The sequence below is a fragment of the Haemorhous mexicanus genome, chromosome 9 (assembly GCF_027477595.1).
Source record: "Haemorhous mexicanus isolate bHaeMex1 chromosome 9, bHaeMex1.pri, whole genome shotgun sequence".
NCBI classification, from domain to species: domain Eukaryota; kingdom Metazoa; phylum Chordata; class Aves; order Passeriformes; family Fringillidae; genus Haemorhous; species Haemorhous mexicanus.
In genome coordinates, this window is record NC_082349.1 from 3,680,328 (window position 1) to 3,694,645 (window position 14,318).

General features: G+C 42.8%; 1 protein-coding gene across 15 annotated transcripts in view; it reads right to left on the bottom strand.

The window, feature by feature from the left end:
- Positions 1 to 3,364: 3,364 nt before the first annotated feature.
- FGGY (FGGY carbohydrate kinase domain containing) overlaps positions 3,365 to 14,318 on the bottom strand; it is a 259,625-nt gene continuing 248,671 nt past the window's right edge. For 14 of the 15 annotated variants that reach the window (XM_059853683.1, XM_059853680.1, XM_059853678.1 and 11 more), the window contains 2 exons: positions 11,613 to 11,674; positions 10,173 to 10,416 (listed from right to left, as the gene is read on the bottom strand). In XM_059853683.1, the coding sequence (XP_059709666.1) occupies positions 10,335 to 10,416; positions 11,613 to 11,674 (144 nt within the window). In that variant the 3' untranslated portion in view covers positions 10,173 to 10,334. Of the gene's footprint in view, positions 7,798 to 8,279; positions 8,475 to 10,172; positions 10,417 to 11,612; positions 11,675 to 14,318 lie in introns of those variants that run through there. The other variant, XR_009487461.1, reaches the window with a different exon arrangement.

Sequence of the window (14,318 nt, forward strand, 5' to 3'; positions counted from 1 at the left end):
TTACTGAACAATGCCACGTGCTTGTGGAAAAAAAATAAATGTTTGTGAGCACTCGACCTGCTGAGGGTTTTTAAACTTTAATACCTCTCCTCAAAGATGCTGATGAGAACAGACTCATCACTGATGCTTTAGAGCTAAATTTCCTTGTGGTAAAACTGGAAGATGTTTGAGCTGAGCTGTGTCACAGAGATAAAGGTTTATACCCAGGAGCTTCTGGCTTCATAGCCAACAAATAGATCAGTGCTTCATGCCTTCCTTTTGTGGGCAAGAATTAAAAATGTATCAAATCTGGTGGCTGGGGTTTAGTACAATGGGCTGGCTTGGTTTTGCAGAGTTCTACTAGAATTATTTTCTGAAATGCACAGCTTTCATTTTTAGCCAAAAGATGTGTCCAGATCTGAAAAGCTCCTTTTTCTCAAAAATCTGATTGTCACAGTTTGAAAGCCTGGCTCCTGGTGAGGTACCTACATGAAGAATTCCTTTGCAAATCTGACCTATGGAAATGTGACCTCAGTGAACACCTATGCTGTGCAGTGAGAAAGAAATAGAAACATAAGGATCTGATTCCTGAAAAACTTTAAGGCTTTCTCTGGATCTTTGAATTCTGTTTTTCAGAATAATTTGCTTCTTAATTTGGAGTTTGGTTTTGATTTGGCTTCTTTCCTTTCATTTCCTCAAAATGAATTAAATTGACTTCTACTGGACCAAACATTTTATCATTCAGTCCTGGTTGAGGATTCCCAACAAAAGACAATCAGATCCAAATATAAGACTGTGCAATAGTCATTCCTAAGGGCACTTGCAATGTTTCCAGCCTAAAATGTTAGGAGCAATGACAATTTTAATAATGCTGTTTGAAATAACACACAGAATTACTGCATGAGAGGAAGCTCCCTAAAAATTTGTCATTTTAGGCAAAGTTACACTAAACATTTTATTTGGTTAGGACTGGATTGGTTTAGTGCCATCAAAGCCTCATGCCACAAACACTGACTGCCATAATCAATCTCTAATTCAATCACAGTTCAAATGTTCAAAGGCCAGCTCAGGATTTTGGAAGGGGTAAATTAGTTCTGGCAGCCTTACAGCAATCTCAGATAGCATCTGTCTTCTCCTTCTATCAGATCCAGCTGGGCGGGCCCCTCATAACCATTGATGCTGGTTAGAGGCAACTCCAGCATCATTGGGAGTGCTTGGACTCAATAAATCAGAAATTTGATTATGTGCAGATAATCTATTAAAAACAAATGACAGACCTGAAGTGTTTTTCCCAGCTGATTGACTCAGGACAAGATTAACCACTGATGTCTTAGCTGAAGGTGACCCCAAGTCCCTTTTTCCTCCCAAATGCTCTGTTAGAGCAGTTAGAGGAAACAATGCCCATACCAGGTGAAACCAGGCCCACCTTGCCTTGGGACCTGCTGGACTCAGGAGTTCCTAGCATCCATACGAATGTCCATGGCTTTACTGTGTATGTAAGGAACTGCCTGGTTTTGCCCCCTCTGGATCTGCCACCCCTGGTCATCCTGCAAGAGCTGATGGAGTTTCCCAGCTTGCTTCACTCAATCAGTGAGAGATCAAAAGGAAATTTAAAATGTGATGTCACAATCCTGGATTTGAATGATGATTGAATGATTTTTATTCTTCCTACACACACACTTATTATTCACACAGTGTAGGATCACTGCCTGGATCTTTGCTGTAATTCCTAGTCCTAATCAAATGCTCTGGGAACAGAGCTTGAGCATTTGCAGGGTCTCAACAGGCCCTTACACTCAAGCTGATGAGTTTCCAGCCCCTCTGCCTGGTGCCTGAGCTCAGCAGCCAGAACTGGTATCATCAGCAACACTAAATATTCCATTTTCCTGTTTTCTGAGCAGCACAAACTCTCTTTCTGCAGACTTGCTCATGAGTCATCTGGAAATAAACCATAATCACTTGTCCCCCAGGAGTCATATATAAGTTAATTACTGTACAAGACAAGCTAATACAAAATACACAAGAGATTCCAACTTGTTGAGATTGCAAAGGGCAAGGGAACCTTTCAGAATTTCCATTGGTTACAGTCTGGGAATGCTGGGCTTCCCTTGACTCCGTATCTATCACATAACCAGAAACACATTTTGTTCTCTTTGTTGTAGGAGACAAAGCTAAAGAAATGTGGGTGTTATTCCTGTGCACAAATAGAGTAGATACCTAATGAGCCTGTGTGTGTGCAGTGTTGGTAAACACCACTGCTCTGGGCTGCAGCTGACAGAAACCATCACTGCTTGTCCAGCTGAGAGGATGTTCTGGATCTGCAAATGCCCTCCAGCCCTGCACAGGAAGTCAGAATGGAATGGGATGTGCCAGATGAATTTTAGGTGCCACTGTGTGAAATAAAATCTGCTTGCCTGGAGTTCTGTGTCCTGGACTTGGATCTGACCATTGCTGTGGTGTCTTATTCCCACCCAGCCATCTTTTGCTGGGCTATTGTGTGGTTGTTATCTCTGCAGGAGAGAATCTTATCAGTGCAGGGAAAGGAAAATCTGAAAACAATGAAAAGGCCTTTGGCATCTGACATTTTTCTGTTGGGGATGGAAACAAACACATTTATAATCTCACAGTAAAGGAGCAAGATTTTTTCCAGTAGCTACAGAAACACTATTTTAAAGGAAAAGCCCTGGAAAAGCCCTTGAAAATCAATGAATCAAAGTTATGGCACATTAGTTTAAAATCTCCAGTTGCTCTTAATTACAGATCCTCATTACAGGAGGAAAGAATGGTATGAATGGTGCTAATTTAAAATTACTCATTTGGTGAATTCAAAGTTTTAGACCTGGCTCTGGCAAGAGACCTTGTTTCCTGAACACTCACCTGGATTCTTTTTGCCATTCAGCTTATGGTAAAGAGAGAATCCCATTCTGGTATCCCGGGAAGGCTGAGAACACACCAGACTTTATTTCAGTACATTTAAGTGACAGACACAACTGCAGAGGAGGAGGGAAACAGTGACAATTAGTTCTGTGTGATATCTACACTGAGTTTCTGTGACTCTCTGCTAATCACAGTAAATTATTATTAATGAACTGAATATGTCAATCAAATTACTAATTTTGTGAAGACTCTGCACTACATCTCTCCCAGGAGCCACAGCAACTCCAGCTGCCCCACCTGCCTCCAGTGAGCCCCTCTCCCAGCAGAAACCAGCTGTGGGCATTTATTCTGTGGGAAATGTTGTGGACTGACAATGCAGGCACTACTTACACAGGCCACTAAACAAGGCATTCTTCTAGCAGCAATCTCAAGGCCTGTGTAAGAACTAGGACCAAGCCCTTCTCCCTGGAATTAATGTAGGTCCTCAATAGAAGCAGGAAAAATCCCATTTTTATATTCCCTGAAAAATCAGTAACTGTATTTTTATTTTCTCATCGCTTTCTCATCTACAAGGTGCCGCTTTTGAAATGCCCATGAAGTCTTAGGCTGCCAAAAAGTAACAGATGATCTCAGAGGATACTGTTAAATTACAATACAAACTTGTGGAATGGGTAAAATGCACCAGAAAATCACACTATTTGTATTCGACTATGCAAAAAACCCCCAACCTATTACAAAAATCAACAGTCCAATAATCACATTTGTAAGTGTGAAAGCTCGAGATGTAACAAACATGAAGTCTCATCTTCAAGCATGAACTCACTTCTGAGAAGACAACTTGTCTTTTTAATCAGCAGCATAAAAATCCAGCTGTCCCATAAAATTAATTTCTATGGGTAAAAATCAGGAGTAGGACACAGCAGGCTTAGGTCTTGTTCTGTCCCACATTCTTGTTTCCCATGTGAAACATTTGCCTAAAATAAAACAGTGATCTAGGCATAATTACATTGGTTTGCAGTCCTGTAAAAGCTTTTTACACAAAGTAGTGGAAGTTCCATTTTAAACAATTCAGTAAGTTGGTTTCTAGTCATGCATAAAGGTTTTTTAAATCTGTTTTCTGTTTTTAAGTAAATCTGTGTGGTCTTGCTGAGGAAAATTGTTCAAAGACATCTCATCCCAACGTAAGCTCACTAACTGTTTATTCCAACCCAGGATCTGTTTAACAGGAAAGGGACAGAACAGATAGAGAGGGTCCTTCTGTCAAGGCAGCCCCTGGTGTAGGCTCCTGTCCTCCCCCAGAGGAGGTATCCCATCTCCAGTCACTGGATAATCTGTGTAAAACCCTAATTCTCCAGACAAACGTGTCTGCTAAATGCCTTCTTTGAGGCTCTGAGCCATATGGTTGGGATTACAGCATTTAAATAGTTTTTCCAATTGAATACAAGGATGAAGCACAGAATAGTGGAGGGAAGTATGTCCAGAATTGCATTTATAAAGGGATTTCAGGATTTTTAAGGCCCATGTTCTGCACCACTGGAGCCAGTGTGAGCTTGGTACCTTGAAGCAAGTGCAAGTTATATTTACAAGCCATTCACACTTTTTTCACCACGCTATAAAAAGATCTAAGTACAAAGGAGAACAACGGGCTGTGTTGTTAATGCTGGTGCAATAAAAGCACATTTTTATCTTTAGGATAAAGATAACAGAGCACAGCCCCATGTCACCACTACCACAATGCCCATCCTCCGGGAGCACAACAAATTAGGGGATCCCCAACAGCCAGGGACACCTCTGGGAGACACCATGTAATACTTCCGGTTGTTTCATGTTTTTCTAACACTGTTTTATAACATACAGGAAAAGGAGGCTTTGAACAGAACCCATCCAGGACAAACAGCAACCACATGGCCTCAAAACCTGTTTCAAATAATGCCTCAGTAGTTGAAGTTTCAAGTACAAAGATAGACATAATAACAAAGAGCATCAACTTCCTTCTTTCCCTGGCCTGGTTAATTTTCCTTTTTCCATCTGTGAGTATGACCTAATGATACAGACTTTATTTGTATTTAATTTTGAAATCTGTAGAGGAGAAGTACCATATACAAGCTGGGTCTATGTTGTTTTTCTTAGCTGTACATACTTGGCCAGGCTTTCCTTCCCTCCACACCATTATTTACACTCTGGAGCACTGACACCAGTGCAATGCATTATCCATGTTATGGCTGTTTATAGAGTAGAAGTGGTCTCTGTAACATGTCTGTTTTTCATGTCTTAAACCAATAAAACTTTTACATTGGGCTTATCAAAACCATTCTGTGTAGATCTAAGTCTGTTGTGACTGAAATCAGTAATAAAACTTCTCTTGATGCCCTGTGGAACAGAGCTAAGGCAACACTGAGCTCTCTTAATAAATTCCGCTCCGGTAAAAGTTTTATTTAAAAAATGTGGTTAACCCAAAGCTTTTAAAGAAGATTAATGTGGACTTATAAAAAATGTCTGATTTTATTATTAGTAGTAATTCATACAGTTTGTCCTGAAGTTTTCCTTTTCAGCTTCAGTTTGAACCATATGTTCAGGAAGTTCAACTGAAAAGCGATCCTTCAGCAATATTATTTTTTTCTAATTAACAATAACCACAGCGGTATTTTAGAGAAACCTACAGAGTCCCTCAGAAGGTTGTGGAGTGGGATAGATTAAAACAGGATTTTGTCAATTCTATGAAAAATTCACTGAAGGACAAGTGGGTCAACTTCAGAGGAGTCCTTCCTTTCCTGTTCTACCAAACAAAGGATTCTGAGTGCAGCAAATCTTAGTTTCCATGGGATTCTTTTGTGAAAGGCCTTGAAGGACTCTGGGATCCATCAGTGCCCCGTTGGCCTTGCTGGGACTGAGCACAGGCACAGCAATGCAGCCGTGGGGATCCCCAGGCTTTGATCCACCACCCCAGGGGGTCAAAGCCAGTCAGAGGTGATGGGTGTCAAACACAAAGCTCAAGGAGAAGCTGGAAGCTGAGTGCCAGACTGGGTTCATACAGACTGGATGGGGATTTAGGAATAAACACAGCTGTGGGCTCAGCCAAACACTCTGTGTGTGCAAACAAAACACAAGAGGCACAAAGAAAAATCCTGCACTCAAATGAAAATGAGTAAAAAGCACAAGTCAGAGCGAGGTTCATAAAAATACCTTTGGGCCAAGTTTCACATTCCCAGTCCTTGTACACATGATGTAACTGATGGCATCAGGAACATTTTTTTTTTTTCTGGATTTCAAACATGGTTTGTCTCAAATTCCCTTTCTCAGTGACAGCAGATGAGGTGATGCTGGGTGCAGAACCCCTGCACTGAGGGCTCCTGGAGACTTCTTGTTACAGCACAACTCACAAACTCCTCACTGGCTATTTTTAAGAACAAAGATCATTGTTCAGCTCAACAGAACAATCCCATCAAAATGGCAGCACAATGTTGTGCTGCTGTTTTCACTGGGGTCCCTGTCAGGTTGCATCAGTTGAAATGCTGAGAGGTTTTGTTTCCCTGACCTGTCACACTGCTCGCTGTGCCCCGGAGCTGCCAGTCAAGCTGTGCTGCTTCTGCTGAGATGCTGTTTGTGCTTTACTGGGTTTGTTGGTGGTGCCAGCCCTGACATTCAATTTTCCTGTTTTCTGACCAGCACTAACTCACTGCTGTCACTGCATGTGCAGCCTAATCTTGCTGTCCTCACACTCTGCCCCCTTTCACTCCTGAAACCTCTCTATATTGTACATGGAAATCAGCAGCAGTCTGGGTAAAAAAGGATGTGGCAATTTGCTTTTCCAGAGGTACAAGCTGCTCCTTGGCTGTGCCTGCTGGTTTATCTGGGATAACTGGCCCTGGAAGTCACTCGGGACAACTCCACCTTGATGCAGCTGCAATGCTTCTGTCCACGGGCACCCCTAATCCTGAGGGCTTCAGCTTCCCTGACCCAGGGAACTTCCAGAGAAAGATCCACAGGGAAAGAAACTGTGGAAAGGAAACCCTCCCCTAGCTGATCTGTAAATCTCTGCACATACCAGTGTAGAAGAGCAAAGGCTCCATTTTTGCACAGTCACTTTGCAGAAGAAAAACATGTGTTAAACATAAAGAATCACATTCATTTTCATAGTCTGTTGTAGAAAGAGGGTTTCTTAATCCTGCCAATTTCCCTGTAAACATTAAATAAACTCCAATATGTTTAGCATATCTTCATTTTTTAATTTGGTAGGTTGCTGCCTGACCCCCTACTGGAGGCACAGTCCCTGGTTAGCAGCACTAACCTGCCTCCCTGCAGACAAAGGTAATATTTACCTCTCTCTGCATTCTGACACATGCCAAACAACAAGCTTGAGCTCTTGGGATCAGATTTATTTATCCTCTAATTTTCCCACAACATTTCAAAACCCACTTGGGCTTGAATGATCCGGCAGCCATTTGCATTTATCATTTGACACATGTCAGATCAAACAACTCTGTGAAATATCAAACAGGCCTCCAGCATTTTTCTTTTGTGTAGTTTATTGACTCTCTCGGGTAACATTCCACAAAAAGCAGCATGGAAGTTCCTAATCTTACCAGGCCCCAGTCAGAGGTTGCTTGTTGTACTGGGAGGCTGGATACAGGGGAAAAAATGAAAATGTTCTTTATTGTGGAACTGTGTTGCTTTTCACACCTCTTGTGAGAAGCAACACAATAAGCTAAGGAAACAACCTTGACCCCTAAGTGTTTATAAATCAGCATTTGCTGAGTGAGTAGCACATAACAAATGGACTGAAAGAGACCCAGCAAGGAAAACTAGTCTGTACCATTATTTGTTTACCTTCTGACGCAGGTACTGACAATACTGTGGTGGAATGTTACCATCCTGATGCATCCAAAATCTTCTAGTGAAAATACTTCTGGAATTCTTACCTGGAGAAGTCCTGCAATTGCCCTGGCAGGAAGGAGAACACAGTGTGCCATGAAAAGCCTGGTTAATTAAAAAGCAGACCTAGAGAGGGACAGGCTGGACCTTTCAAATACCACTCAGATTTGAACTGCAGGATTTTAACTTGCCTCTAAAATTTCAAATCAGATTCCAGTAGAAAGCAGCTGGATTTTCCCCCAGGTACTACCCAATCCAAACAGTTCACACTGGCTCTGCCCTTTCTTAATGTTGGGATCCCAGTTTCCAGAAGGATTCTGTATCAAGCAGAATCCTTTCTTTTCCAAGGGCTGGGGCAGCAGGGATCCCTTTTAGAAGGGTTCCTCTGGATACTGTACCATGACTGAACAGTGTAGGGGCATTTGGACAGCACAGAAAGGTTCTGCATTCAAGAGATTTTAACTTTCAAAGTGCTTAAGAGACACATGGAACTGAAATGCATCAGAATACAAAATAACCAATCTCATGTGAACATTCAGTTTGCAGGTTACCTGTATGACAGGCTGTCATTCCTGACTCTTGCCTTGTGAGGACTATTCACCCAGGTGGGTCTCATGGAGTTTTTTCCTAAGAGTTTCTCTTTGCTTCTTTGGAACCATCATATTCTTTTCTTCTCCATGTGAGCAAAGCCTGGGCCTCTCTGCAGGACTCTTGGAGCAGCTGATGACACAGTGGTTGCTTCCCCTCTTTTAATTTGCATGATAAAAATCTGTCAGCAAGTTGCACCTGAAGGGGTGAGGATGGCAGGGTCGGCATGCTCAGGGGCCTGACCGACCCTAGCTGGGGCCCTTGGCCAAAATTCCTCAAGCCATGACTGAGGCTTTTCTTGGATTGGGGCAGTGGGATGGGTTTGCCACTGTGCTGCTGCTACAGGCTGAAGGACTCAGCAGGTCTTGGCATGGCCAAGGCACTCGATGTGGAGCCCTCAGAGGGCAGTTTTACAAGAATGCCTCAAGCCACAATCAGAGTTTAACATTACAGTGCCCATCGACCTGCAGCTGAAGAGTGTTAGAACTCTTGAGCTTTAACATTTTACTTCTTGGCTCAATTTGAAGTAAATTTTAATTTGAGAACACGGCAAACTGAACAATTTGCTAAGTCTTGTATAAAACAAGGATAGCCAGGCAGTCTCACTGCAAAATGCTGCAGCAGTGTTTGTGTTATCATAGCTGATTTCTCAGCCACTGAGATACAGAGTTCTCACAGCTCTGGCTTTAAAATGGATCATATGAAACTGGTCGGCACATTGGCTTGGAACAAAAATGCAACTATAAAGTACAAGTGTCTTAAGGGGAGGAAGGCATTAAAGGCCATGCAGGAAGCATGAACAGATCTCTGTAACTGTGTCGTGCAAGCCCACACAAGGCACAGAGAGTCCTTGAAGCCTGTGCATCTACATTTTACACCAAGGCAGTGTGATTGTTTGTTCCCTTTCCAGACTCCTTACACCCCTCGTGCTAAATCTTTCTACCAGTTCAGCCAGAGAAATCGAGGCCAGTTTGAGGATAATGATATAAATAGCAGGAAGTTTATGGAAACTTTGCTGAAGTTGTTTGTGTTGAGCTGCGAAGAGGTAAAAGTGCTGGTGCAGTGCCAGCCAACCCTGCACATCTGTCCCTGTATAACCTGTACCTTTGTCATCCATTTGGAGTCTGTGGACTTCATTTTTACACACTAATTGCATATTAAAATAGAGATATTAAGATTTATGAATACTTACTGGTTACAACACACTGGTCTCCAATTGCTTTTTCCCACTCTGTCTTTTCAGCTGACAGATTTTATCGTGCCTCTGAGTTGGGAGCTCTGACACCCCACTATGTCAGAGTCATTTTCTTGCTTGTTTTACTCTTTTTGTTAAGAAGTTTCTTCATTTTATTCCCATCAACTTTCATTGTCTTTAATTATGTCCCTGAACTTGTAAAACTGTTTCTCCTGACAATGGGTACTTTGGAAAGGGTAACAAATGCTTTTCCATGAACTACAAGGCAGGAAGTACATTGTTTCTTTAAAAAAATTACCAGATGTTTTTCAGGGCTGACTACTAACATTAAAAAAAAAGCCAGAAACTATTATTTTCCAAATAACCCCAGCATAATTTGGTTACTGTGTGACTCCTGTTTGCATTTAACTGGGAATTGCAGCCTAGGCCAATACTAAAAAAGGAATTTCTCTCAAACTGAGTGTGAAGTCCATCTATGTGAATACTGATTCCATGGACTCAAGTCCATCTGAGTGAATCATATTATTCCTTGTGCTGTTCCTGCCAGTCTAAATACTGGCACTGGGGTACCTGCAACTGGTTGTCTTGTGTTCTCTGACTGGAACAAATGAATATTCCTTGTCCCTGTGTGCGGGGATTATTGACAGAAAATACCCAGTGCTTCACAGTAAAGTGACTGCATTTTATTTCTCATTAAAAATTAAAATGTATACTTTAAATGATAACAGGATATTTTCAACATGGACGGTACAGTAAGAAGAAATTACCCGCATCACACATGCCTGGAAATTTGCCTGCTGTTCCCAGCTCCCAAGCCTCTGGATCACAAACTGTTCATGATGGAGCGATACTCTCTCTGGTGCTCCACAAGCTTCAAAAATACTTCGTACTTCTTGTCATAAAATCTGTGTAGAGAAAGCTAATGTCAGCAAAGCCTGCAATTTGAAGATTTAAATCCCCTGCAATATATATGTTTACTTGCTTCTCTTAGCATTAAAGACACTTTGACTCTTTCCTAGGTACAGTTGCTGTTGGGGTCAGAGCCCTCCCTGTGCACTGCTGGGGCAGTTTCCACCCAAGCTGTAATGTCCAGCTGCAATTCCACCTTTCATTTCCCAACAGCCAGCTTGGCTTCTCAGTTTTGCCCAGAGTTGTCTGTCGTGAGAGGGAGGAGACACCGGAGCTTCACAGAATTCATTCAGGTGGCAAAAATCCTCCAAAATCACCGAGTCCATCTGTTCCCCCAGCACTGCCAAGGCCGCCACTGCCCCGTGTCCCCAAGTGCCACATCCACAGGGCTTTCCAATCCCTCCAGGGATGGGGACTGCCCTGGGCAGTGTGCCAGGGCTGGACAACCCTTTCCATGAAGAAATTTTCCCAAAAAATCCAGTCTAAACTTTCCTTGGCACAGCTTGAGGCCGTTTCCTCTTGTCCTGTCTCTTGTTATTTGGCAGCAGAGCCCAGATCCCCCCCGGCTGTCCCCTCCTGTCAGGAGTTGTGCAGAGCCACAAGGGCCCCCCGGAGCCTCCTTTTCTCCAGACTGAGCCCCTTCCCAGCTCCCTCAGTCTCTCCTGGGGCTCCAGCCCCTTCCCAGCTCCCTCAGCCCTTCCTGGGGCTCCAGCCCCTTCCCCTGGACACGCTCCGGCCCCTCAGAGTGAGTCCCGTGCTGCGGGACCCGCACCGGGCCCAGGCCCCGAGTCCCGCCCGTGTCCCCTCAGCCCGGACCCGCCGCCAGGGGGAGCCCGCGCGCCGCCGCCCGTGCAATCCGGAGCCCTTAAAAATGTAACACGAATTACTCTTAAAATACAATGGAATAGAAAATAATCCTTAAAAAGGAATAGAAATTATCCTTTAAAATATAATATTACTAATATTTAAAATAGAAATATTCAAGCTTTAAAAATTAAGAGAAATAATCCTTAGAAAAACAGGATGAACAATTCTTAAAAATACAATATACCGTGATTCTTAAAGTATCTGTATGCTAAGCATTACTGCAGTAGAGCATGGCTGTAAAAAGACACCCCCCAACTTCATCCTTAGACCCCCAACTTTATCTCCCTTGAACTCTCCCAGTGGAACACACCAGGGCCAGCGTTACCTTTTATGCTCCTGGTTGGGCTGCACAACTTTTCCAATTTTCCCCATTTTTGCCATGGCCTCCTAGGAAAAGACAAACACCAACTGGAAAAGCCTGTTTTGATTTAAAATACTTTTTGACAAGAACAAGATGTTTCAAAACCAATCGGAACATTAGTGATGTATTTTGTTTCGGCTGAACAGGCCAGATGGCAGCAAATATGTTCAATCCCATTATAAAGTAGTCAAGAGAACAAAGCTCTGCAGACCCTCAGTAACCAAAGTCTGTTCCTCTCTCTCACTGGGAGTCCCAGGCAGAACAGAGTTATCTTTTATTATTTATTCTAACCAAAGGAAATGTTAAACACTGCATCCCTGGAGGGGAGGGTTCTCAAATAAAATGATACTGTACTTGAGATCCTGCAATCATATTCTGAAAGTATCAGTTCCCTGCAGCGAGGGAGGACTCAGGGGTGCTCCACAAGCTAAAGGTAACCTGGGAAGGTCTGTTCTGCAGCTCACAGCTGCCCTCACATTCCAGCATAAAGGTGTAAGAGGAAAACTCTGATCCTGATCTGCTTTTGGCCAAAGTAAAGTCAGAGCTCACAGAATCCCCTGCAGAAGGAGTCTCTGGGACAGTCATATGCAGAAGGAAGAGGGATGAGTAAATGGTTCCTGTTCTGATCTCTGTGAGATTCTGATTTTCTGTGTATTCTCCCAAGCAACCCCACTGGAATGAGAATCACCAAAGTTAAGAGGCCTGAGCTCTCAGGATACAGTGGAGGCAGCAGACACTCAGTGATTTCACATGGAGAATCAAAGCAACAGCTTTTAGATGGGAGAATGTTAAAAACATTAAAGGTCAGGACTCAAGAGTCAGTGTGTGACTAAATCAGGGCTCGGAGTTTCAAAGCAGGACCCTGAACCTGTTTTAATGCAGTGCTTAAGAATGAGGATGACCCTGGAGAACAGGCAGCCTGTGCTGCTGCTGGAACCTTTTTAAAAGGCTGGAACATTTTTAAAAGGTTTGGATGATTTTACAGGCTGGAATACCTGCCCTAGTGAAATTTGTGCTTTCCATTAATCCAGCACTTTTCAGCAGAGGATCTCACAGAATTCACAACCTAGATGAGCAATGTCAGTGCAGTGTCACCAGCCCAGGGCAAGCTCTACCAAATGCAAAAGCATTGCCAGGTGTGCAGTCAGAACTCCACTGTGCTAAGGGTGCTGATATAGCAGCAGGGAATGTTTCTGTGCTCTCATATGCCCATTCTCCTTCATAGGTGCAGAGGCTGATTGTACTTGGATACCCCAAGAAACACCCTTGAAATAACACTTGCAGAGAGATAGTGTGTTCTTTTGCCTGGGACATGTGAGCCTGCTGGCACTGAGACTCTGCACAGCAGCCAGATTAAAAGACTGCCATGGAAAGGCTGATATCCTTCCCAGTAAGAGAAATGGGCATTTTATTTCCTGGCCTTTAACAGGTGACACTGACAATGCTCAAGCATTGTCCCTATTTACAATAGTCAGCCCTTACATGGCCAGCTGGATTTACAGTCTATCCAAAAAAATCAATGAACACACAGGAAAAAAAAAAAAAAAAAAAAGGCAACTCAAAGTAGAAGCCAATTCCCTCTGGTACAATGGCTACTGCTTTTCCATTGTGCCTTAGGGAAAACAAAGCCCCCTGAAACACTCTCTCACTAATGGAAGAGTCACCTTCCTTTCTGCTCCCTGCTTTACACCTCCTTTTGAACTGCCCTGGAGACACTGCACAAAAATAAAACCATAACATCTGAAGTGTCTAAACAGGCAAATCCATTTTTTATCACAGGTGCAACAAAAATGAAAGGGAGGGCCAGACTTTGCATTCCCCTGTCTGTGCACACTCAGGACCTGGACACAGCACCATTCCCAGGCTATGTTCTGCCTGTGACATGGGTGCTCCACACCCTTGTGTTCTGCTTTACTCTCACAGCTTCCAGAAAGGCTACTTCTCTTCTGCTGGACCCCCGTCATCCACCCTGAGCCAAGGAAGAAGACTTCCAAGTTTATCAGCTTTTCAGTTTATCAGCTAAAATACTTTGGTGTTTTTAAATCTACTGAAAATACACAGACCTTTGAGAATCGACAGCATAAAGTCTCACAGCAACGGCCACGGTTCTGTGGAATAGCATGGCAAAAAAAATACACAGCCAGCAATTTTCAACAAATCACCCATTCTGTGTTGCTCAAAATATCCTAAATTAATTCCCTCTCTCAATTCACATTTTAGTTGTGTGTTTTTCTGTGTTTTAAAGTCAGTTTGGTCATTGTTAGCTTGAACAAAAACTTTACTCCCAGAGGACAGTCTTTTCAACAATTTTCTGGGGACAAAGAGGAACAGAACATTGAAAATATGAATTTATAATGAAATGGGAAACAAAGGAACATTAGAATTGCATTACTGAATCGGATCAACCTTGTGCACTGCTCTGTCTCCAACAAAGCCTTAAATATAGCAAAGTGATAATACTGCTGTTCAGAAATAGTTTGTTTGAGGGTTGACATCCAAATCCATAATTCCAGTCACCAAGGATTTCACAATCTTAATTTGAATGACGCTCTATCTTCTTTGTTTGCCAGTCTAGACAGCACAATGAATACAGTGATTTAAAACACAATGAATTCTCTCTTAAAACAAAATATTTTGTAAAATTGCTTTTTAATCATTTCTTTTCTCTCT